We start from the raw sequence: 27,765 nt of genomic DNA on the forward strand, positions 1-27,765 counted from the left end.
CCTGCAATATGAATGAAAAATTGTTACAGCTACATTAAAAATCCAAATCAGTGACATGCACACTCCTCCTGAATGAAAAGTCATATTGACAGGTTTTAACCAGAAGAATTTCTATGATGTCACATTGGTTCTATATGTTATCGCTAGTCCTCTTGAAATAAAAGTTATACTGACATGGAGTTTTCTCTAAAGGACTTCTTATGATATCTGTTATGATATCTATACTATATGGTCCCAAATGAAAATGGTGCCATGCTGATGTTTGTTATGACCCCTAAAGCAGCCATCTTGAAAATCTTGTTATTGCTGCTCCTCAAAAAAGGTAATTGGATTCTTATGATGTATATGTAGATGGTCCTAAATGAAAATGGTGCCGCTTGCACACCATTATGGCCACTACAGCAGCCATCTTGAAACCTTTGTTATTGGTACTTCTTCTAATTGATGGTAGTATAAGCATGGAGTTTATGCCTAATGATTTCTTATGATGTCAAGTTGAGACATAGAATAAAAATGTTGCTGCTCAGGGATTCAATATTGCCACCACTTTGACCATCTCGAAAATCTTATGACTACTTCTCCTGACTGAATGGTCAGATGGACACGGGATTTTGAGTGAAATAATTTTTCTGATATATAGTTGGACATCAATGTGAAATTCATGTCAATCTCACAACCAAAATAGCTGCCACCATGGCCATCTTAAAATTCATGTTATTTCTTCTTCTAGTTGCCTTGTTAAAATGGCAGTGTGCTTTTACCAAAAGATTTCTTTTATAGTTGCTCCTAAATGAAAATGGTACAAATTTGATATCCAGTATGGTCACAGTGGCAGCCATCTTAAACATCTCGCTATTCTTACCTGTTCTAAATGAAAAGTCATGGTATCATGAAGTTTTCACCAGAAGACTTCTTAAGATGTCTTTGTTGGTCTGCTATTAAAATGGTTCTGATCGGATGTCCAGTATGGTGGTCATATTGAAAATCATTTTGAAAATCATATTGAAAATCATGTTCCAATTACTCCATAAAATTCAGAGTCATTTGACATGGGATTTTCATCAGAGGAGTTACTTTAGTTTCTTTTTGGTCCAACATAAAATTGATGCAATCTGACCCCTAAAAATATTGTTATCTCTATTCCTTCTAATTGGATTTTCACATAGAGACTTATTATGATACCTGGTTGATTCCAGATAAAAGTGATGCAAATCATACATCAAAACATGACTGCTACAATGGCCATATTCAAAATCTTCTCGTTACTATTTTACCTGAATGAATGATCATATTGACATGGGTTTTGTCACTGAAAGACTTCTTATGACATCTAGTTGGTTCAGGGCTTTCATTATCATCTGGGAGTGGGGTGATTTATCTGGCTACTTTATAAAATAAAAAAATGTTTATACAACTTGCGATGAGGTACCCCAAATTCCCTGCCTACTTTGGCAACTCACCCTCCAACTTTAACAGAAGGTCCTATGATTGTGAATGAAATTAATGACAATCTGACATCAAGCATGACCATCACAACTTCTAATTTGAAAGTCATGTTATTGCAGAAGAAAATCAGAGATGGTTTAAAAGGTTTAAATGGTCTTATCTTGAATTTCTGGAAATTCTTTTCAGCCAGCAGAGTGCCACTCCCTTTGAATGACTCCTGTAATTTGCTTACATCCATGGAATGTCATCAGATGTGAAAAAATATTCACTTATGGGTAAAACAAACTGAAGCAATTGAAAAGTCATAGGTGAAGGTGTCACTGCATCATACTTCTAATTCTAATATTGGGCACTTGCCTGTTGGAAAATATCATGTACATGTACTTGTACAAATGGACTCACATTGTGAACTGGTGTCAGTGGATAAATTTGTGGAACATTTGTTCCTGATTGATGTTAACGTCAATGGTGTGCATTGCTAGAATGTCTAATATACATGGACAATGTGTTTTCAAGTGAAGAATTGCAGTTTTTTATGTATATGTCTGCACATGGTAGAACAAAGTCATTGAAAGCTTTTATAGCAAGTACATTTGGTAATTCAGAACAGAAAATGTTTACAAAATTCTTTGTCCAAAACCACCTCCGGTTAAGAACACAAGTAACAGAATACAAATCTCATTGAACATGTCTTCAGTATTCATAGGTTTTTTACCTTTAATTTATTTCACAAATATTGTGAGAAAGTTTGTATAATGAACTGTTGTGTAAATTTTATGAATATAATGGTATAGAAATGTCTTGAACATTTTCAGTAAATATCATAGTCATCCATCAAAGTTCTTGAATTGTTTATGAATGAAGTTCGTGACATTTCAAGAACTTTAAGTTATAATAATGGCTCATAAGCTCTCATCATTATGTTCATCAACTTAAAGTACTTGAGTCATTAAAATTATTGAAGTGTTCATGAACTTATCTGAGGAACTTTCATGAACATTTGTTCATGAACTCAAATGATGAACTGATCATGAACATTTGAAGAATGTTCATGAACATTCATAAAGAGTTCATGAGTATTCATGAAGTCATGAATTTGTTCTTTAGGGGTATTTGATCAAGGGTAACATAGACCACAATCAGATTGACCATTCATCAAGGGTAACGTTGACCACAGTCAGATTGACCATTCATCAAGGATAATGTTGACCACAGTCAGATTGACCATTGATCAAGGGTAACATTGACCACAGTCAGATTGGCCATTGATCAAGGGTAACATTGACTGCAGTCAGATTGACCATTGATCAAGGGTATCATTGACCGAAGTCAGATTGACCATTGATCAAGGGTAACTTTGATTGCAGTCAGATTGACCGTTGATCAAGGGTATCATTGACCGAAGTCAGATTGACCATTGATCAAGGGTAACATTGACTGCAGTCAGATTGACCATTGATCAAGGGTAACATTGACTGCATTCAGATTGACCATTGATCAAGGGTAACATTGACCACATTCAGATTGACCATTGATCATTGGTAACATCGACCGCATTCAGATTGACCATTGATCATTGGTAACATCGACCGCATTCAGATTGACCATTGACCAAGGGTATCATTGACCAGTCAGATTTCAGATTGACCATTGATCAAGGATAACATTGACTACAGTCAGATTGACCATTGATCAAGGGTAATGTTGACCACAGTCACATTGACCATTGATCAAGGGTATCATTGACTGCAGTCAGATTGACCATTCGTCAAGGATAACATTGACCAAAATCTGATTGACCATTGATCAGAGGTATCATTGACCACAGTCAGATTGACCATTGATCAAAGTTAACATTGGCTGCAGTCAGATTGACCATTGATCAAGGGTATCATTGACCGCAGTCAGATTGACCATTGATCAAGGGTAACATTGATTGCAGTTAGATTGACCATTGATCAAGGATAAAATTGACCACAATCAGATTGACCATTGATCAAGGGTAACATTTACTACAGTCAGATTGACCATTGATCAAGGGTAACATTGATTGCAGTCAGATTGACCATTGATCAAGGGTATCATTGACCGAAGTCAGATTGACCATTGATCAAGGGTAACTTTGATTGCAGTCAGATTGACCATTGATCAAGGGTATCATTGACCGCAGTCAGATTGACCATTGATCAAGGGTAACATTGACCGCATTCAGATTGACCATTGATCATTGGTAATATCGACCGCATTCAGATTGACCATTGATCAAGGGTATCATTGACCAGTCAGATTTCAGATTGACCATTGATCAAGGATAACATTGACTACAGTCAGATTGACCATTGATCAAGGGTAATGTTGACCACAGTCAGATTGACCATTGATCAAGGGTATCATTGACTGCAGTCAGATTGACCATTCATCAAGGATAACATTGACCAAAATCCGATTGACCATTGATCAAAGGTATCATTGACCACAGTCAGATTGACCATTGATCAAGGGTAACATTGGCCGCAGTCAGATTGACCATTGATCAAGGGTATCATTGATCGCAGTCAGATTGACCATTGATCAAGGGTAATATTGGCCGCAGTCAGATTGACCAAAAATCAAGGGTATCATTGATCACAGTCAGATTGACCATTGATCAAGGGTAACATTGACCGCAGTCAGATTGACCATTGATCAAGGGTAACATTGATTGCAGTTAGATTGACTATTGATCAAGGATAAAATTGACCACAATCAGATTGACCATTGATCAAGGGTAACATTTACTACAATCAGATTGACCATTGATCAAGGGTAACTTTGATTGCAGTCAGATTGACCATGATCAAGGGTATCATTGACCGCAGTCAGATTGACCATTGATCAAGGGTAACATTGACCGCATTCAGATTGACCATTGATCATTGGTAACATCGACCGCATTCAGATTGACCATTGATCAAGGGTATCATTGACCAGTCAGATTTCAGATTGACCATTGATCAAGGATAACATTGACTACAGTCAGATTGACCATTGAGCAAGGGTAATGTTGACCACAGTCAGATTGACCATTGATCAAGGGTATCATTGACTGCAGTCAGATTGACCTTTAATGAAGGATAACATTGACCAAAATCCGATTGACCATTGATCAAAGGTATCATTGACCACAGTCAGATTGACCATTGATCAAGGGTAACATTGGCCGCAGTCAGATTGACCATTGATCAAGGGTATCATTGATCGCAGTCAGATTGACCATTGATCAAGGGTAACATTGACCGCAGTCAGATTGACCATTGATCAAGGGTAACATTGATTGCAGTTAGATTGACCATTGATCAAGGATAAAATTGACCACAATCAGATTGACCATTGATCAAGGGTAACATTTACTACAATCAGATTGACCATTGATCAAGGGTAACATTGATTGCAGTCAGATTGACCATTGAGCAAGGGTAACATTGATTGCAGTCAGATTGACCATTGATCAAGGATAAAATTGACCACAATCAGATTGACCATTGATCAAGGGTAACATTTACCACAATCAGATTGACCATTGATCAAGGGTAACATTTACTACAATCAGATTGACCATTGATCAAGGGTAACATTGATTGCAGTCAGATTGACCATTGAGCAAGGGTAACATTGATTGCAGTCAGATTGACTATTGATCAATTATAACATTGACCACAGTCAGATGGACCATTGATCAAGGGTAACATTGACCGCATTCAGATTGACCATTGATCAAGGATAACATTGAACAGTCAGATTGACCATTGATCAAGGGTAACATTGATTGCAGTCAGATTGACCATTGATCAAGGGTAACATTGATTGCAGTCAGATTGACCATTGGTCAAGGGTAACATTGACAACATTCAGATTGACCATTGATCAAGGGTATCATTGACCACAGTCAGATGGACCATTGATCAAGGGTAACATTGACCGCATTCAGACTTACCATTGATCATGGGTAACATTGACCACAGTCAGATTGACCATTAATCAGGGGTAACATTGAACATTCATCATGGGTAACATTGGCCACAATCAGACTGACCATTGGTCAAGGGTAACATTGACCACAGTCAGATCACAATATACATGCATTCAGAATTATTGAGATAAGTGAATCTTCGTGATGTAATTGACGACAATAGATCTTGTGATGTAATTTTGTCAGTAATTTTTTCCAGGTACCAGAGGTAAGTGAAATATTTTTTTAAACAAGATTTGCTTTGATTTTATTAACTGCTTATACTAGATCAGGGTTGAAATTTCAGTCCTCCATGTCAGAATAGTGATTGAAATTTTCAGGTGGTTATGTAATCCTCCAGTCACTAACCTGATGCAGGCTGACTATTGTTTCTCTTTCATCTGTCAAGAATTTCGCTAACATTGTTCTTTATTACAATAAATCTGACCAGAAGGGAGGGATGTTTAGTACTTCCCTGACTGGACAGGTGGATGTTTTTTAATAAAGATTTTTGTTGAAACACTGCAGATGCTTCGAGAACCAAATCTTTTATCAGTTAAATCATAGACAAAACATCTTTAATTTAGGTATGCCTATGCAAAAAATATTGTGTGTACATTTTAAATGTTGGCATTTGAGAGCATATTGAATACAAGATTTGTATTAAACTTTTAATTTCTGACTTGGATGGATTGCAATCCTGTTAATATTATCTGTAGCTTTGTGCGCATTCTTATTTACTAAATTTAGTTTTTATTACTAATAATAGTAAGAATAACATTAGTTCAACTTCTCAAACCTGGCTCAAACTTTGTGGATGACTTGTACCTATGGTAATGAAGAAAGCTAGTAATTTTAAGGTCAAAAGTCTAAAGTTTTTCATTGTTCATGGAAAGAAAACAATTTTTTTATGTGCAAAATTTCAGTCATCTACCCTATTAAGTATGGGTGTGTGTATAATGTGCCATTGACAGTAATATTGTAAGTTGTATGTTTATTTATATATAAATAATGGATTTTACAAATTAATTTTGGGCACTTCCTCAATACCACATATTTTTCCCATGGGTAAAAAGCCACATTGTGTGTGCAACTTGTGCATTATAATCAGTGAAATGTGAAAGTGACCAAACAAGAGAACAGAGTCATGGAGGATAGAGGCAGTGACCTAGACCAATAGCCAACAAAATATCCATGCAGACATGATTGTTTATTATGATAACAACCTGCTTGTTAAAGATTTCAGAGAGGTCTATTTTATTGATTGCAACTATACTAGAGAATTGCTGGGCTGCAACAGAAACAGGATTATTGATTGCCAGTACACATTTCTGTTCCTGCGTATAATTTTCTATTGCAGAGAATATTTTCTATTGCAGAAACTATTTCATGCTGGCAGAAAATATTTTATGCCACCTGTTGCAGAGTACATTTTTATATTAAAGATTTAACAAAGTATATAATGGCAAAAAATTCACAGATAGATGGAAATAGTATTTAAATTAAAAGAATTTATGGAGCTATCTGGTCATTGTATTATTAAATTGCTGTTTGAATTCATCATACAGATTTATCAAAGAGGCTCAAAATATGTTATGTGCACATGTCTGGAATATATTTGTAAATTAGTACCTTAGAAATTATCTATAACAATTCAGGCTTGGTCAAGATTATGAGCAAAAGAAAAATATTAAAATTGATGACAGCAAACTTTGAGAACATGTTCGTACAGTTATTTTCATCAGGTATATAAATGACACTTTAGATGGGATACAATTGAAGGGTCATGGGTATGACTGGTATTCTTTCTCTTTTTGTAAAAATATTTCCCTGATATGGAGCAATAACTTGTAAAAGTTTAACACTGTACCAGTTTTACCTTGTGGAAAATTACTGTCTGGCCAGTATGAAGAGTAATTTCAGTCTGCTGTTGTTTGCTACAAATTATGCTTTTAACTACATTTGACATGAAGGTTCTGCTTGTAATAACTGAAGTCTATTTTGTCAAGATTTGGTAGCCAGAATTGTCAATAACTATGTCAATTGGGGTGCTATTTTTTGCCCATCAAGTTAGTCTTTTGTTTTAAGAACCAATTCATTGGTTTTCTGTATTTATCACAGACTTGAGTTTGGGTCTGTCTCCAGTGCTACCTTTTAATTTCATGCAATAAGCTTAACATTCTTTGCTAATCTATATCACATGGACCTGGTGTTGTCTTTTCTGGTAGACTTTGTCTTTTTCCCTCTACCGTTATCTTTTATTTTCTTATGGTGTTTCGTTTTGTATCATAAGTTAATATTACACCCACCCCTTCTCATAAGTTTTGTTAAGTGTTTGTTTGTCACCTGTTGTACTTGTTTTGTTTGTTTGTTACCCTGACAAAGTATTTTGCTTCATACTAGATACATTTGGCTGCAATTATATATATATATATTGCTAGGCCACTACTTTCTGCATTCTCAGGCTGCTTTCCAATGAATATATTTGTTACCTTGCACAAGCATGGTACCATCTCTGATAATTTTCTTGCCAGCATCTGCAAGCTTGCTGTTTTTACAAGTGCTTGAAAAAACCGCAAGCTTGTAAAAACCGCAATCTTCCGCATATTCATGAATGATTAAAAAGTAAAAAACTTCAAGCAGTAAATTTTATTGACTGTCATGTTTAGTCCTGTATGCATACATAGAAATGGTAGACACAGAATATGATAGATTCTTTGATAAGCTGGTGCCTGAATAATGCATCCCTTTAACCCTGAGCATGCTGAAAAACACCTTGAAAGTCAAAATATAAGGTAAAAGAAAAGACCCAGTGACATAAAATATAAAGTAAAAGAAAAGACACAATGACATAAAATATAAAGTAAAAGAGAAGACGCAGTGACATAAAATATAAAGTAAAAGAAAAGACACAGTGACATAAACTATAAAGTGAAAGAAAAGACACCGTGACATAAAATATAAAGTAAAAGAAAAGACACAGTGACATAAAATATAAAGTAAAAGAAAAGACACATTGACATAAAATATAAAGTAAAAGAAAAGACACAGTGACATAAAATATAAAGTAAAAGAAAAGACACAGTGACATACAAATTTCAAAGATTTTTATTAATCACTTTCAGTGTTATTAGGCCTCATAGACACAGACAATTTTTGATTAACAATGTTTGCACACACAACTAACTGAATAATATCTTTAACAGGTACTGCTATGCAAGTATTTGTCACATTCCCAGATCTTATGTTTGCTAATTTTGACTTTTATAAAGTCTGTGTTACCCTGGGTGAAAATACACTCTTCATCTAAGTCTATCTTTAAAATGATGGCCATGTATGTAGCAAAGCACTGGCACTGACCAATTCTGCATGAACACAGAGGACAACATTTAACAAACAAAAAACAAATTGCCCACAACAGATAGTATTCTGTGAAAAGTACATAACAGTGTATTAATTCCTGTAATTTGCATTATATCTAATACATAGATATATAACACCATTCAGTAAAATTCTATAAAATATGTAACATTTTCCTAATGAGTCCTTCAGTTTCAAAGCTAAAGCAGAGTGATATTTTGCTTTCAAGTTACACAGGTGTTGTCCACCTATCATGTATATGCCATTAGATATATAGTTTCTGAAATTGGGTAATGGTGTTTAGTACTTAGTTTACAGTAAAAGTACCCTAAAGTGTTTTCTTTTTAATGTGATCTGCAAGAGCTGGTAATTTAAGTAAAGATGATTTTGGTTTTGCTATCTGCACAACACAATTATGTGTTCCATAAAAATGTTTTATCAGTTTTCCATTCATGCTTTCAAATGCAAAACAGGAATACACCCACAATGGTCCAGATTGTTTTACCGTGTTAGGTAAATGCTGTATCCAATGTAAATTTGCTGACATGTTCTTTTCACCATATAATACAAAGTGCTGACATGCTTTTCACCATACAATGCAAAGTGCTCACATGTGCTTTTCACCATACAATACAGAGTGCTGACATCTGCTATTCACCGTACAATACAAAGTGCTGACATGTGCTTTTCACCATACAATACAGAGTGTTGACCTGTGCTTTTCACCATACAATACAGAGTGCTGCCATGTGCTTTTCACCATACAATACAGAGTGTTGACATGTGCTTTTCACCATACAATACAGTGTTGACATGTGCTTTTCACCATATAATACAAAGTGCTGACGTGTGCTTTTCACCATACAATACAGAGTGCTGACATGTGCTTTTCACCATACAATACAGTGTTGACACGTGCTTTTCACCATACAATACAGAGTGTTGACATGTGCTTTTCATCATATAATACAAAGTGCTGACATGTGCTTTTCACCATACAATACAGAGTGCTGACATGTGCTTTTCACCATACAATACAGTGTTGACATGTGCTTTTCACCATACCATACAGAGTGCTGACATGTGCTTTTCACCATACCATACAGAGTGCTGACATGTGCTTTTCACCATACCATACAGAGTGCTGACATGTGCTTTTCACCATACAATACAGAGTGTTGACATGTGCTTTTCTCCATATAATACAAAGTGCTGACATGCTTTTCATCATACAATACAGAGTGTTGACATGTGCTTTTCACCATACAATACAGAGTGCTGACATGTGCTTTTCACCATACAATACAGAGAATAAGAAACATAATTCACTACATAGTGGCTGATCATGAGTTAGTGAATCAAAGTTAAGTATATTTATAGATTCAACAAGTAGCAAATAATAATGAAAAATTTCCTTCCTCAAAGTCCCAAACTTAATAGGTGCTGAATAAAAGAACAGCCAGGCTCTGCACTCTGATGCCTTCCAGTACTAAGCATTCTGGTGAACAAAGTAGGATGGTTTTATGCTTAACAGTCAACGATTTACAACCTCCACAAAATCTGACACTGAAAATCGTTTGGCTGAAAATTGTGGGTCAAACCACAGTAAAATTAGTCATCTCACTATCCCCAAAAGTACAGTATGCATATAGTCTATAGCTGTTCCATTAATAATGTCAGTAATAACGTTAACCCACCAAGATGGTCCTTTGACTCCAAAAATTGGATAAGCTGCAAATGCATCTTCACCATTAGAAACAAACTCAAGAGTGACTCCTTTTTGGACCATCTATCAATGCAGCATCAAATGGAAACACCCATGTATATTCATTACCAGTTTTGATAACATTACCTTCCTGCTTGCATTTAGGGCAACCATATTTTCCATTGAACTGTGTCATATTCATGACAATACATTTGGCAGGCAGATCACAAGTACCACACAGTAACATTCCCCTCACAATGATTTCACATGCACAATGTGAACAATCAACTTTAATTCCGTCCTATTGGAAAGTATCAGGAAAAGGCTTTAGGAAAGTCGACACAGCTGGCTTTGATTTTCCGAACCACATGCCTAACAATATAATATTTTCTTGCTTCATCCTAATCTTTGATGATTTAAACAATGGGACTCCATCAGTGACAGTCAAATAAACAAGATATTGTTTTCATTGGTCAAAAAGTCACCAGGTTGAGAATATTTGCAGTAAAGTTCACCATCATTATCAGAGTGTTTTTTTGACCTACTGAATTTATGCATGAACATTTGATGAAATCACGGTCTTTTAAATAATTGTTCTAGTTCGTAATCTAATAGAATCTCAAAATAATGTGAACCACAATTCTTCTTATCCAAACCAAATCACTTACTGGACACATTTCAACTGTTTCTTTCTTGAGAAATTCACAATTTGCACAATACGTATAAAATTTCAGTGGTGCCTAAAGCTTACTGAAATAGGCCTTGAACTGGTAAAGGGATTTATGAATAATATTTTTTGCCAGACAGTGGAAAGAAATTAATGTAAATAGATCAGCTAAACACTCTCCAGTGATATTGTGCCTTAATGCAAATGACAATACAAGAATTGCACTTTGAGCCAAAGTTATGGAGGCACCATTGTATAATGGCTTCTCATCACCATCCTTGTGATCTTCATATATGACTTCATCACTTTGTTGAGGAAATGAAGCTTCATCATTGTCATACCAATCATTGTCACAGTCATACCAATCATTGTCAGTCATACCAATCATTATCACAGTCATACCAGTCATTGTCACAGTCATACCAATCATTGTCAGTCATACCAATCATTGTCACAGTCATACCAATCATTGTCACAGTCATACCAATCATTGTCAGTCATACCAATCATTGTCACAATCATACCAATCATTGTCAGTCATACCAATCATTGTCACAGTCATACCAATCATTGTCAGTCATACCAATCATTGTCACAGTCATACCAATCATTGTCACAGTCATACCAATCATTGTCACTCATACCAATCATTGTCACAGTCATACCAATCATTGTCACAGTCATACCAATCACATTGTCAGTCATACCAATCATTGTCACAGTCATACCAATCATTGTCACAGTCATACCAATCAGAATCCTCATTGATTACTTCAAACCATTCATTTTGTTCAGCCTTGCTACAGCCATCAGATAGAAAATTGTCACTTTCATTTCATGAACCACTGGATTAAGCATCTTCAATTCTGAAATACGAAAGATAAGATTTTAACATTTGTAAATAGACATTAAATTTTGAGATACGGGAATCAAGATATTTGACATGGAAGAATATGACCTTGAATTGGAAACAGTTCAAATGACAATAAGTAATGGACCACATCTTGAAAGAAATATAAATGTATTATGAAAAAGTAATTATACAGTTGTTTTTTGTTTAAATGTCAAAAAATGTTGCATTTGATTGGAAATTTTATTTAAATATGTCAACTGTATGTACTTTTCTTTTGCGGATTCCTTGGGTCCAGTATATATGGACAAGGTAAGATTAACAGCCCAACTAAAACCAGCACTGTTCTAAAAACCTCAATTAAAGGGCTTATTTGTACTGATATTGCGTCTATTCAATTGAGTAGCCTGGTAATACAAAACTTATTTTGAGTGAAATATCAATTTACAGTATACTGACCTGAAAAAGAAAATATAAATATTTGCCACATGTGCAATGCAGTGTAAATGTTCATTATAAAATGAGTTTAAGTTCAACCAATAAAATGGTAAAACAGCAATGTTATCGTGCTTACAGAAAAGTAAAAATTTAAATAAAATTTTACCGTAAGTGCAATATAAACATACATTTCAGCATTATGCGTGGAATCAACATTTAGCAGTCCAAGCTTAGAATCCTCACAGCTAGCATTTAAGACCTCAGCATGATCAAAGCCATTTTCTAATTGTTGTTTTAGGTGCAGCTTCCAGCACGTCATCGGCTTGAAGATGACTATTGTAACTGGACCTTTTCCTTTTATTCATTTTTGATCTATCTAATCTAACTTGTACAAAAAAAAACCCTTTTTTTTTGCAACTATCATTTTCAGCAGACTGCCCCCATCACAGCTCTCGTTGGGCTTTTCTCATCACACTGATAGTGGAAAAGTATGATATAAGTTATCCTTTTAAAAACATAATAACATACTCACTAGCTTTTAAAATACAACCAAATACAAGCTCAAAATATATTAAACTATTTAAAAATAAATAATCCCAGAGAAAATCCTACGATGTTTCCATATAATTGACTGTAAATTATAGATTGTTATTTGTGATTTTTCTGTTTATTTGTTTCATGATTTACAATATAAAAGATTTTTATTGCATGGGTGGAACTTGTTGCTGCAATTTGAGAATCAAACCTGCTTCATACTTGAAAGAGACTGGAATATTTGCTTAGAAAAACATATCTATTAGCCTTCATAATGACTAAAAATTTGACTGTTTACTGTTGGTTTGACTGGGGTGATAATACGATCAGCGTGAATAGCCTAAATATGGTGAAGGAACCTTGGAAGACTTGGAATGAGTATTTTCCTGGAGAAGAAATAACCGCCAACTTGCCAAAGTACGGTCTTTGGAGTGATTGTCAAGATCAGTGGTAAGTTTAAAGTAGAAATAGACAAATTAGAAGTAGAAATTAACACATTTGTTTACTCATTTTATAATTTAGGCATATAATGTATGCTAATATAAATTTTAAATGCATCAGTAATTAATGCCCAGCCACGGGTCGGTGGTTTTCACCAGGTTCTTCCTTCATAAATAATGCCAGTTAATAGTCTATCATGTGTTGAAAATGTTTAAATCAAATGATATCAAAATTTAAAACCTGATGACCTGCCCTTCTACATTGTTAGTCATATTTAGAAAAGAGCACTTTGTAAATGTTTAAATATTTCAGGTCATTCAGTGAAGACTGTCAGAGTATGTTAATGCAGATTAAGGCAAATTAATCTCTATTACAATGATATTTTATTACCACAAAGAAAATTGCACCTTTGGGTGAAACTTAATTGACAAATTCTTTGGATTTCTCTTCTGCAGAGGATCATGTTCGTTTCTTCCAGGTTCCTGCAGCAACACCAACAATTAACTTCTTAAAGCAGTTGACCAGTGTACTTGAGGTAGGATATGATTTATTTTTAATCTGATTGTCATTTTTACCCAGTGATAAGTTTATGGTTGTTAGTGTGACTGGTGGAGACATTTTCAGTTAAAGCTGTAAGTACACAACTTCTAACCGCTCCGGTGGCCTGGTGGTTAGAGCATCCGCCTCAGAAGCTGGAGGTAATGGGTTAGAACCCTGGCCTAATCATACCAAAGACTTACAAAAATGGTACTAACAACTGCCTCACTTGGTGCTCAGCATTAAAAGGTTAGTGTTAGGACTGGTTGGCCCGGTGTCAGGATAATGTGACTGGGTGGGACATCATGCAACATGTCTGCGGCATGATGCCCCAGTGCTAGACATCACTATGAACTGCCACACTGCAGACATCATAGCGATATGATTAAAAAATTGTTAAAAGCTATGTTACAAATCCTAATCACACACACACACATGCACACAAGTTCTTATACAGAGAATGGTGAGCCAATATTCAGACCAAATCAGGCAGATTAGAACATTCCATGGCCTTTTAATGAAGGTACGGTAAATGAGAGCAAGAAATTTTTAAAAATTTCCTTTTCCTGCCAGGTATAATTCTTCTATTTCATTAATAATAAGACTTTCATAAAAAAGGTTGCCAAAAATAATGAGTTCATCTTTTATTCATTTTCAAAAATGTATATTTGATCATTTTACATTTCTCAATGGGACCAAAGATGAGAGCCAGTTTTTTTTTTTTGACATGCCTGAATTTTAAAAAAAAGTTTACACAATATACCCAACCTGAAAAATTAAGTTTTCCCATGAAGCACACAATAACACCAATCAGTGAGAATAGTTTGTAAAAGGTAAAGGCTTGTTTGGCAATTATTATTAAGTGTACATTTTATTTCATCTCTTATTTTTCAGAGGAGTGGAAATCCCAAGATAAAACTTGTGGCTGAATGTGATGTTTACCTATCCCAGGCCCAGCTGTCGCAAGCAAATCATAAAGCAAATGGAAATCCAAGAAAACTTGTTATTGCTCTTCTTGATATGTTTTTCACCAGAGATAGGCCGGCAAGATCCAGTGTGCTTGGAGCAAAGAGTGCACATAACAAGATGGATGATGAAGCATCTGTTCCTTTGCCAGCAGTAGTTTTGTCTGTTGTCAAACACTATATGTTCTGCATATTTACCAAAGGCCAACTGGTTGTTGTTGCTGTTCTAGGGTTTAATGCCATTTTTCAGCATAGGATATGCTATACATGGTTGCCAGTATAACTGGTGGAGGAAGAACCTTGGAAAACCCAGGGAAGAACCACTGACCCACGAGAAGCTACTGGCAGGCTCATGCTAGCTGAGCCTTGGACTCGAACCCATGCAGACAGAGGTGAGATGGCAGTGATCTGGAACAGTGAGTGTTTTAGACCACTTGGCCACTTGGGGCCCCGCAAAAGACCAAATGGTGAACCATGCCTAACTTATGATGTATTTAATGATTTCATCTATCAGAAGTGTGCAACTGCATGGAGATCGCTTACGAGTCAATACAATTTTTTTTTATAACATCATGTTTTCCATTTATTCAGGTTATATTACATAACAACCTCCTTTATATTGCAATTGCAACAATTGTATCATCACGAAGAGTGTTCTCGAATGGTCTGTATATGTCATTTTTGTATGTTATATTTTTTATAACTCATGGACCTAGGCTTGTGTGAAATTTAATAGCTTGCAAAAATTAAGCTTAACAGAACTATGGCTTGCACAAGCTTGCTTTTTGTCCATGCATGCTTGTCATTACATAATTTAAGCTTGTGTTGGCTTACATTTTGGATTGCATAAGCTTGCAGCTAGCTTGCACAAGCTCGCAATATTTCTTTTATGTGGTTTGTGCAAGCTTAAAAAATGAACCTTGCAATCTTGACAGTTTATTCAGTGCAAACTTTCAGCAAGGTTCCATATGCTAGCTTGCATTATATTAGTTTGCGCATGCTTGTCACAAGCTTGCATTAGCCCACTTTAGGTATTTTTGTTGGTCAGGAGTGTGTGATTTTGGATTTGTAATGTATCTTTAACAATTTTAGTCATTTCGATGTCTGCAGTGTAGCAGTTCATAGTGATGTCTAGCACTGGGGCATTATGCTGCAGACATGTAGCATCATGTCACACACAGTCACATTATCCTGACACCAGGTCAACCAGTCCTATCTCTAACTTCCTAATGCTGAGCACCGAGTGAGGCAGTTGATAGTGCCATTTTATAAGTCTTTCATTAGACTCTGCAGGGGTTTGAACCTGCAACCTTCTGCATTCAAAGGTGGACACTCTAACATCTTTGTCCACTGGAGTAGTCCTGTTGATCGAGCCATTTGTAAAGTTATTGATGTATGTATTTCTCAACCTACAAACAGTTCTTGTATTTTAGGTCAGGACCTGCTGTAAGGTATTTTGCCTTACAGGTTTTTTGTTGGACATGAAGCCATCCATAAAGTGGCAATATAAAACTTCTGCTGTCACCCATGGAATGACATTGTTTATATACACAGTAATGTCTCTTCTTTGGATTGAGGAAGTTGTAATTGTCATTGTTTTGAACAATAGATATAGCAAGTCATTCAGTGTATAATGGGACCATGGAGGTCATTCATTGTATATTGGAAACATGCAGGTCATTCAGTGTATAATAGGAGGTGTATAATGGGACCATGGAGGTCATTCATTGTATATTGGAAACATGCAGGCCATTCAGTGTATAATGGGACCATGCAGGTCATTCAGTGTATAATGGGACCATGGAGGTCATTCATTGTATAATGGGACCATGGAGGTCATTCATTGTATATTGGAAACATGGAGGTCATTCATTGTATAATGGGACCATGGAGGTCATTCATTGTATATTGGAAACATGCAGGTCATTCAGTGTATAATGGGACCATGCAGGTCATTCAGTGTATAATGGGACCATGCAGGTCATTCAGTGTATTACCACCTCTCTCTCTCATACTGTACTTGAATACCTGTGGGTATAATAATTGCTTTGGCAAGTATCAAGACAGTCTGTATCACATTTAGCTCTGTTTCCTCAGTAACATACTGTTGCATGTGTGGTCCTGTAATTTTGTGTATAAAATCATGTTTATAACAAATGTTATGCCCAAATTAAAACTAAATTGAAGTTTTAATAAGATACATTTCTTATTAAACTAACTTAATCTTTGGAGCAGAACATGAAACAAAGTTCCTGCAGGGTCATTGTTTACACAGACATTCAAATTTATCACCAATTATAAATGTAAAAGAAGGAAAAACGCTTCATTTGGTTTTAATTTATGTTCATGCATTATTCCACTTGTGTCCTCCTTGGTACTTTTCAGAAGCACCAATTATATTCTTGTTAATAAATAATGGCTATTTTTCTGCCTGAATAACCTTTGCAAATTTTATGTTCCTTTAAACTTTAAAATTTGCAAACCATCTTTGTTGTCAGGACAATTTTTGATTTACAGGATTGGATAAGAAGGTTCTCATGACATTTATAAATGCAGATTTATAAAAGTGAACTTAGTTAATATTTTAATGTCAAGAATTTTTCGTCTTTTTTCATCTTTATATGCATAGTTTGTACACATTTCAGTCTTAGTTTGTACACATTTCAGTGATAGTTTGTACACATTTCAGTGATAGTTTGTACACATTTCAGTCTTAGTTTGTACACATTTCAGTCCTAGTTTGTACACATTTCAGTGATAGTTTGTACACATTTCAGTCTTAGTTTGTACACATTTCAGTCTTAGTTTGTACACATTTCAGTGATAGTTTGTACACATTTCAGTTGTAGTTTGTACACATTTTGGTGATAGTTTATACACATTTCAGCCATAGTTTGTACATATTTCAGTGATAGTTTGTACACATTTCAGCCATAGTTTGTACACATTTCAGTGATAGTTTGTACACATTTCAGGCATAGTTTGTACACATTTCAGTGATAGTTTATACACATTTCAGGCATAGTTTATACACATTCCAGTGATTGTACACATTTCAGCCATAATTTGTACACATTTCAGTGATAGTTTGTACACATTTCAGGCATAATTTGTACACATTTCAGTGATAGTTTGTGCACATTTCAGCCATAGTTTGTACACATTTCAGTGATAGTTTGTACACATTTCAGGCATAGTTTATACACATTTCAGTCATATGTTGATCACAAGAGTATATTTTCAGATACTGTAACAGTGTGTCAGTGTACCCAAGTGAAAGTAAGAAATTAAAAACAGCCTAGCAAATATATAGAAAATATGTTTTCATTTTGGATGATAATATTATTTAAAGACTTATTTTTGTGTCATTTGAAATTAGCAGAAACATAGGATTTATTCCATCATATGTCAGAAGTTATGTTCAATGAAACTGAAGTACAGAACTCCCTCACTGTAGAGCCATTCATTATAAAATAGTTCCTGTTAAAAGGCAGGTGTGGTTTGTGGATCCTGTTCATTGAGTGGTTGTAAAATTATATCATGTATTTATTATAAAGTTGTCTTTTTATAAGGTGGTATATACTTTATGGCTGCCATGGATGTCATTAATGTATAATGTATTAAATTTATTAGGCACTCTCACTATATGTGAGATGGATGGCATTATAATGAGGGGGTACCATATATAATAAAATTTGAATACATACAGAATGTGTCTGACTTAAATGATGTCATTACATTTGTGATGTCATAAGGAGATATATGGTCAATACACTTTGTGTGTATTGTAAGTGAATGAAAGATATGGAAATGTGAAATTGTTCTATGAAATGTCTTATCATTTTTTTTATATAATATATTTTTGCTAGACATTAGTGATTGAGCCACTTTTGTTCTACATTGACCCTTGTTTTATGTAGCTAATCCAAAAAATGGTTTTGAACAAGTGCTATCTTGCAGATAAAATTGTTACTGCCATAGCAAAGTAAATCAAATGTCCAATGATGGAGCTCATTACATTACTGCCATAGCAAGGTAAATCAAATGACCAATGAGAGAGCTCATTACATTACTGCCATTAACAAGGTAAATCGAATAACCAATGAGAGAGCTGATTACATTACTGCCAGTAGCAAGGTAAATCAAATAACCATTGAGAGAGCTCATTACATTACTGCCATTAGCAAGGTAAATCAAATGATCAGTGAAAGAGCTCATTACAGTACTGACAGTAGTAAGGTAAATCAAATGACCAATGAGAGAGCTTATTACATTACTGCCAGTAGCAAGGTAAATCAAATGACCAATGAGAGAGCTCATTACAATACTGCCAGTAGCAAGGTAAATCAAATGACCAGTGAAAGAGCTCATTACAATACTGCCAGTAGTAAGGTAAATCAAATGACCAATGAGAGAGCTCTGTACATTACTGCCATTAGCAAGGTAAATCAAATGATCAGTGAAAGAGCTCATTACAATACTGACAGTAGTAAGGTAAATCAAATGACCAATGAGAGACCTTATTACATTACTGCCAGTAGCAAGGTAAATCAAATGACCAATGAGAGAGCTTATTACATTACTGCCAGTAGCAAGGTAAATCAAATGTCCAATGAGAGAGCTCATTACATTACTGCCAGTAGCAAGGTAAATCAAATAACCAATGAAAGAGCTCATTATGTTACTGCCATAGCAAGGTAAATCAAATAACCAATGAAAGAGCTTATTACATTACTGCCAGTAGCAAGGTAAATCAAATGACCATTGAGAGAGAGCTCATAACATGGGTTTGCTGTTTAAAATGACAAGTTTTCCATGATGTTCACATGGAGAAACTGATAATGAAATGAAACTGAGTTTCTTTCAGCTATATCCAATAAGATTGCAGGGTTAAGTTAATACTTTTCAGCCAGCTGTAAAGGGACAATGTAGAATGAGGTGGATTGATGACCCTTGCCTAGCATAGATGATGATACAGTTGCTTTCTTACCACAACAGAAATATGGGTTACATATCACAGATCACAGCATATAGAATGTGTAATTATTTTAAATGTGTGAAAACAATAATGAATATTGATACATTTTTTAATTTTGAAACAGGTTGTGCATTTGATTTGGTTCATTATTGTGTCTTTGTTTTTAATTTTTAGTTTAGTTGATACTTTGTATTAATATGAATTTAAAATAAATTATGCTTTATTTTTTGTTGTGTCATATAGTCAGTTCTCGTTTTTAGGTGAAACATTACCAGCAAGGAGCATCTCTGTTCCCGTTTGTGGTACCCTGTGCGAGTGTAACCCTAACAGTTGTTACTATGGAGATGACCCCTGCAGATGCAGCAAATATGACGGGAAATGTAAATCAAACCAACAGCTGAACATGTTGACTGGAGGTATCTGTAGAGACTGTACATTTATTGTATACTGAACTTACTTCCTGATATTGGAGGGGGGATTTCTGAAGCAAAATGTTTAGTTTTCTTATTAAAATGTGTTAACAGATACTGACTTTCCTACATCATATTGTGAAGCAGAGAAATATTGTCATACCTCATTGATTGTCTGTCTTTCTGCTACTACTTGTTTTCCTAAACCATTGTCTGGAACTTCATAAAAGAATTTTAGTTGTTTCATCCAAATGGTAATCATCTGCAAGAGGAGTGTTAGTCACTTGGCCATAAGATAGCTGTTGTTGTTGTTGTTGTTGTAGGATTTAATGCCATTTTTCAGCACAAGACAGGCTATACATGGTGACCAGTATAAATGTTGGAGGAGGAACCTGGGAAACAACCTCCGACCCATGAGAAGCTACTGGCAAGCTTTCTCACATACCCACATTAGCCGAATCCGAGACTCGAACCGATGCAGACAGAGTTGAGATGGCAGTGATCCATAACGGTGAGCACTTTAGACCACGTGGCCACTTGGGGCTCCTCATAAGATAGCTGCAAATCTACACATGCATGGTGGCCATTCAAAACTGTGCAAATGATTTTTCAGGACTGACTGAACATAATTAGGCCAAACATGATGTCATTCTTAAACAAAGGCCATTCAGATTTTGTGCTAATCTTCCATTGCTTAAAATCAAAAAGTTGGTCAAAATGTTTGGTTTTGTTTTGTTTTGTTTGGTTAGGTTTTTGTGGGTTGAATACCATTTTTATCACATGATAGGCTATACATTTTGGCCACTATATTTAGTGGAGGAAAAATGAGAAATCTTTTGAAAAACCACCCACCCATGAGTAGCTACTAACAAGCTTTCTCACATACTTATGTTGGCAAAGCCAAGAGTTGATTCCACATGGACAGAGATGAGGTGTCAGTAAGGTGAATGCCTCCGACCACTTGGCTACCAGGGGGCTCTCAGAATTTGACCAAAATTTGACAAAAGCATCCTGGCATGAACACTTTCAGTTGTGATATCAAATATAGCTATGTCACTAAGTATCATTCCAACCAAGATGTCTTAGCTAACTGTCCTTGCATATGGGATTCAGGTTTTTTGTCACCTAGATGGACAAGCTTATGCCCATTTTTGCCTCATATTGGTTTCCTCTCCATGGTTACCTGGGGGGGAGTTAGGTCAAATGCACAGAACTGTCAGCAGCAGTGAATTTTATACTAAGTTCATGAATGAACAGTATACATGTAATTTTGCTTTTTTGGTTGGTTTTAACAGCACTTTTAAAACCATATTGGCTATATCATATGAAGGAGATGGGTGCTAAGTGACTTTTCCACAGACACATCAAGGCAGCTGAGCCAAGTTCATCCGAGCAGGTATTAAAACTGCAACCTTTTGGATTATGAGTCTGATGCTGTACCAGCTGACCTTTTGAGGCTTCCTGAGTCATGAAGTCATAGCTGGAAGACAATATATTTAATGGCTGTTAGAATTATGAACCTTCAAGTTAACAGTTTTCTGGGGAGGAAATGTTTGGTAAATGTTTGATTATTTGTCATCATGGATCATAGAAGTTTCTCAGACTTTGCACTTGCGATATGATTTGTTTGATATTGACTCTGTTACAGTGTCAATATATCAAGTATTTCTTTAGCTTTAACAGTTAATCAAATTTTATTTTTGATTAATTGTTTTAAAAATGTTCTTTCTTTCATGTGCATTGGAAATCTACAGTCTCATCTACAATCAATCCTGCTTCCTGTTCTCAGCATCATAATCTTGGTTTTTGAACCTTTTGGCAAATAACATACAGTCTGTGCCTCTTTCAGTCCCATTTGGTATGGAAAATAACATACAGTCTGTGCCTCTTTCAGTCCCATTTGGTATGGAAAATAACATACAGTCTGTGCCTCTTTCAGTCCCATTTGGTATGGCAAATAACATACAGTCTGTGCCTCTTTCAGTCCCATTTGGTATGGCAAATAACATACAGTCTGTGCCTCTTTCAGTCCCATTTAACCTGGAAATAGCATCTAGTCTTTGACCATTTTCTGCCATTGGACCAGGAAATGGCATACCATCAGTGTCCATTTTCTGCCATTGGACCAGGAAATGGCATACCATCAGTGTCCATTTTCTACCTTTTGTCCAGGAAATAGCATACATATTTGCCCCTTTCAGACCCATTTGGTATGGAAAATAGCATACAGTCTGTGACCCTTTTACGTATTTTGGCCTGGAAATAGGATATAGTCTATGTCCATTTTCTACCATTTGGCCAGGAAATGGCATACAGTATATCTCCATTTTCTGCTAGTTGTCCTGGAAATAGCATTTTGTCTGGGACTCTCACAGACAAATTGGGCCTCTAAAATAGTGTACAATTCTGTCCCTTTCAGACCCATTTTCTATTGATAAATACAAACATTTTGTACCCCTTTTTATTGATTTTTCAACCCCCTCTCAAGAAAAATGCAAGGTAAATACCAAGCCTTCAGGAGTGTGTTGTAGCAGTAATGTAGACTTAAATATAAAACTAATAGAGAATCTTAGACTGGGGTTCATTATATGACATTTGTGAAACATAATATTATATGTCATGGTCTACTTACTGCATGTAGCATATTGTATTATAAAACACGTAGGTCAAGGTATTATGCACATATGGCATAATGTATTATACAACAGGTGGCTTATGGTTTTACACAGCATGTGACTAATCATATTATGCAAAGAGTTTGATAAATTTCACGTCAAATAAACACAAGTTTAACCTTTTTATCACATGACATTTTGGTCTTTTCATAACTCATTGATTTTGTTATGTGGCATTACTTAATTTTTTTTTATTTGTATGACATGCTGTCATGGCACGTATAAATAGGTCTGTATTACTCTATGTAATGATTTTAAAAAAAGACATGAATTTAGACATATTTTCATAATTTTACCTTTTGGTGACGGATTATTGGAAACAATAAAATAATTAACAAAAGACAAATAACAGTACCATAAAAGAATTGTTGATGAAGATATGCTCAAAAGTGATTTCAGTCTTGTATAATTTGACATTTTTCAGTGTGTGAGGCCTGTCCCTGGTATGGTTACAAGCTAAAAGAGGATTGTAATGCCTGTTTAGTGAATGAATCTCTTTGGATGTCAGGGTAAGCATTTACTTTCTGTGTGTCTTGTCTTTAACCCCTATATTTTTGGATGTCAGGGTCAGCATGTACTTTCTGTATGTCTTGTCTTCAACCCCCATATCTTTGGATGTCAGGGTCAGCATGTACTTTTTGTGTGTCTTGTCTTCAACCCCCATATTTTTGGATGTCAGGGTCAGCATGTACATTTTGTGTGTTTTGTCTTCAACCCCCATATCTTTGGATGTCAGGGTCAGCATTTACTTTTTGTGTATTTGTCTTCAACCCCCCATCTTTTGATGTCCTGGTCAGCATGTACTTTTTGTGTGTCTTGTCTTCAGCCCCCGTATCTTTAGATGTCAGGGTCAGCATGTAGTTTTTGTGTGTCTTGTCTTCATCCCCCATATGTTTGGATGTCAGGGTCAGCAAGTACTTTTTGTGTCTTGTCTTCATCCCCCATATTTTTGGATGTCAGGGTCAGCATGTACTTTTTGTGTGTCTTATCTTCATCCCCCATATTTTTGGATGTCAGGGTCAGCATATACTTTTTGTGTGTCTTGTCTTCATCCCCCATGTTTTTGGATGTCAGGGTCAGCATGTACTTTTTGTGTGTCTTGTCTTCAACCCCCATATCTTTGGATGTCCGAGTCAGCATGTACTTTTTGTGTGTCTTGTCTTCATCCCCCATATGTTTGGATGTCAGGGTCAGCATGTGCTTTTTGTGTGTCTTGTCTTCATCCCCCATATTTTTGGACGTCAGGGTCAGCATGTACTTTTTGTGTGTGTTGTCTTCAACCCCCATATTTTTAGATGTCAGGGTCAGCATGTACTTTTTGTGTCTTGTCTTCATCCCTCATATTTTTGGATGTCAGGGTCAGCATGTACTTTTTGTGTGTCTTATCTTCATCCCCCATATTTTTGTATGTCAGGGTCAGCATGTACTTTTTGTGTGTCTTGTCTTCAACCCCTATATTTTTGGATGTCAGGGTCAGCATGTACTTTTTGTGTGTCTTGTCTTCATCCCCCATATCTTTGGATGTCAGGCTCAGCATGTACTTTTTGTGTGTCTTGTCTTCAACCCCCATATTTTTGGATGTCAAGGTCAGCATGTACTTTTTGTGTGTCTTGTCTTCAACCCCCATATTTTTGGATGTCAAGGTCAGCATGTAATTTTTGTGTGTCTTGTCTTCATCCTCCATATCTTTTGATGTCCTGGTCAGCATGTACTTTCTGTGTGTCTTGTCTTCATCCCCCATATCTTTGGATGTCAAGCTCAGCATGTACTTTTTGTGTGTCTTGTCTTCAACCCCCATATTTTTGGATGTCAAGGTCAGCATGTAATTTTTGTGTGTCTTGTCTTCATCCTCCATATCTTTGGATGTCAGGCTCAGCATGTACTTTCTGTGTGTCTTGTCTTCATCCCCCATATTTTTGGATGTCAGGCTCAGCATGTAGTTTTTGTGTGTCTTGTCTTCAACCCCCATATTTTTGGATGTCAAGGTCAGCATGTACTTTTTGTGTGTCTTGTCTTCATCCCCCATATCTTTGGATGTCAGGCTCAGCATGTAGTTTTTGTGTGTCTTGTCTTCAACCCCCATATTTTTGGATGTCAAGGTCAGCATGTACTTTCTGTGTGTCTTGTCTTCATCCCCCATATCTTTGGATGTCAGGCTCAGCATGTACTTTTTGTGTGTCTTGTCTTCATCCCCCATATTTTTGGATGTCAGGGTCAGCATGTACTTTTTGTGTGTCTTGTCTTCATCCCCCATATTTTTGGATGTCAGGGTCAGCATGTAGTTTTTGTGTGTCTTGTCTTCAACCCCCATATCTTTGGATGTCAGGCTCAGCATGTACTTTTTGTGTGTCTTGTCTTCAACCCCCATATTTTTGGATGTCAGGGTCAGCATGTACTTTTTGTGTGTCTTGTCTTCATCCCCCATATCTTTGGATGTCAGGCTCAGCATGTACTTTTTGTGTGTCTTGTCTTCAACCCCCATATCTTTGGATGTCAGGCTCAGCATGTACTTTTTGTGTGTCTTGTCTTCATCCCCCATATCTTTGGATGTCAGGCTCAGCATGTAGTTTTTGTGTGTCTTGTCTTCATCCCCCATATTTTTGGATGTCAGGTCAGCATGTACTTTTTGTGTGTCTTGTCTTCATCCCCCATATCTTTGGATGTCAGGCTCAGCATGTACTTTTTGTGTGTCTTGTCTTCAACCCCCATATCTTCGGATGTTGGGGTCAGCATGTACATTTTGTGTGTCTTGTCTTCATCCCCCATATTTTTGGATGTCAGGGTCAGCATGTAGTTTTTGTGTGTCTTGTCTTCATCCCCCATATTTTTGGATGTCAGGGTCAGCATGTACTTTTTGTGTGTCTTGTCTTCATCCCCCATATCTTTGGATGTCAGGCTCAGCATGTAGTTTTTGTGTGTCTTGTCTTCAACCCCCATATCTTCGGATGTTGGGGTCAGCATGTAGTTTTTGTGTGTCTTGTCTTCAACCCCCATATCTTCGGATGTTGGGGTCAGCATGTACTTTTTGTGTGTCTTGTCTTCATCCCCCATATCTTTGGATGTCAGGCTCAGCATGTAGTTTTTGTGTGTCTTGTCTTCATCCCCCATATTTTTGGATGTCAGGGTCAGCATGTACTTTTTGTGTGTCTTGTCTTCAACCCCCATATCTTCGGATGTTGGGGTCAGCATGTACATTTTGTGTGTCTTGTCTTCATCCCCCATATTTTTGGATGTCAGGGTCAGCATGTAGTTTTTGTGTGTCTTGTCTTCATCCCCCATATTTTTGGATGTCAGGGTCAGCATGTACTTTTTGTGTGTCTTGTCTTCATCCCCCATATCTTTGGATGTCAGGCTCAGCATGTAGTTTTTGTGTGTCTTGTCTTCAACCCCCATATCTTCGGATGTTGGGGTCAGCATGTAGTTTTTGTGTGTCTTGTCTTCAACCCCCATATCTTCGGATGTTGGGGTCAGCATGTACTTTTTGTGTGTCTTGTCTTCATCCCCCATATCTTTGGATGTCAGGCTCAGCATGTAGTTTTTGTGTGTCTTGTCTTCATCCCCCATATTTTTGGATGTCAGGGTCAGCATGTACTTTTTGTGTGTCTTGTCTTCATCCCCCATATCTTTGGATGTCAGGCTCAGCATGTAGTTTTTGTGTGTCTTGTCTTCATCCCCCATATTTTTGGATATCAGGGTCAGCATGTAGTTTTTGTGTGTCTTGTCTTCATCCCCCATATCTTTGGATGTCAGGCTCAGCATGTACTTTTTGTGTGTCTTGTCTTCAACCCCCATATCTTCGGATGTTGGGGTCAGCATGTACATTTTGTGTGTCTTGTCTTCATCCCCCATATTTTTGGATGTCAGGGTCAGCATGTAGTTTTTGTGTGTCTTGTCTTCATCCCCCATATTTTTGGATGTCAGGGTCAGCATGTACTTTTTGTGTGTCTTGTCTTCATCCCCCATATCTTTGGATGTCAGGCTCAGCATGTAGTTTTTGTGTGTCTTGTCTTCAACCCCCATATCTTCGGATGTTGGGGTCAGCATGTAGTTTTTGTGTGTCTTGTCTTCAACCCCCATATCTTCGGATGTTGGGGTCAGCATGTACTTTTTGTGTGTCTTGTCTTCATCCCCCATATCTTTGGATGTCAGGCTCAGCATGTAGTTTTTGTGTGTCTTGTCTTCATCCCCCATATTTTTGGATGTCAGGGTCAGCATGTACTTTTTGTGTGTCTTGTCTTCATCCCCCATATCTTTGGATGTCAGGCTCAGCATGTAGTTTTTGTGTGTCTTGTCTTCATCCCCCATATTTTTGGATATCAGGGTCAGCATGTAGTTTTTGTGTGTCTTGTCTTCATCCCCCATATCTTTGGATGTCAGGCTCAGCATGTACTTTTTGTGTGTCTTGTCTTCAACCCCCATATCTTCGGATGTTGGGGTCAGCATGTACATTTTGTGTCTCATGTTTCCAAAGTCAGAGTAGGTAATCATGCCTGTATATTTGGATTTCAGGTAAGGATGTTCTTTTTGTGTCTTGTGTTTTAAAAGACAATTTAGTAGGTCATTATGCCCATATCTGTGTACAGGTTTTCTTACTCTTGTCCCTCATGTCAATCAACCTGCTTAACAACCTTGTGCATCATGTCAATGTACCTGCTTAACAACTTTGTGCATCATGTTAATCAACCTGCTTAACAACCTTGTCCATCATGTTAATCAACCTGCTTAACAACCTTGTCCATCATGTCAATGGACCTGCTTAACAACCTTGTCC

The 27,765-nt window shown here is 36.4% G+C and overlaps 2 protein-coding genes across 2 annotated transcripts in view; both read left to right on the forward strand.

The window, feature by feature from the left end:
- The first annotated feature begins 228 nt into the window (after positions 1-228).
- On the forward strand, positions 229-15,354 carry LOC149781266 (uncharacterized). Its single transcript, XM_089934687.1, has 4 exons — positions 229-322; positions 5,655-5,663; positions 13,885-13,964; positions 14,861-15,354. Exons 1-4 carry the CDS (start codon positions 229-231, stop codon positions 15,212-15,214), a joined length of 537 nt encoding a protein of 178 aa, XP_089790813.1. The 3' UTR covers positions 15,215-15,354.
- A 4,801-nt stretch (positions 15,355-20,155) lies between these two features.
- LOC149781267 (uncharacterized) overlaps positions 20,156-27,765 on the forward strand; it is a 62,914-nt gene continuing 55,304 nt past the window's right edge. Inside the window, exons 1-2 of the mRNA XM_089935352.1 lie at positions 20,156-20,325; positions 23,419-23,503. Of these exons, the coding sequence (XP_089791478.1) occupies positions 20,313-20,325; positions 23,419-23,503 (98 nt within the window). The 5' untranslated portion in view covers positions 20,156-20,312. The remainder of the gene's footprint in view (positions 20,326-23,418; positions 23,504-27,765) is intronic.

This window comes from Sinohyriopsis cumingii, chromosome 15, assembly GCF_028554795.1.
Source record: "Sinohyriopsis cumingii isolate HCF-2022 chromosome 15, ASM2855479v2, whole genome shotgun sequence".
Classification (NCBI taxonomy): Eukaryota; Metazoa; Mollusca; class Bivalvia; order Unionida; family Unionidae; genus Sinohyriopsis; species Sinohyriopsis cumingii.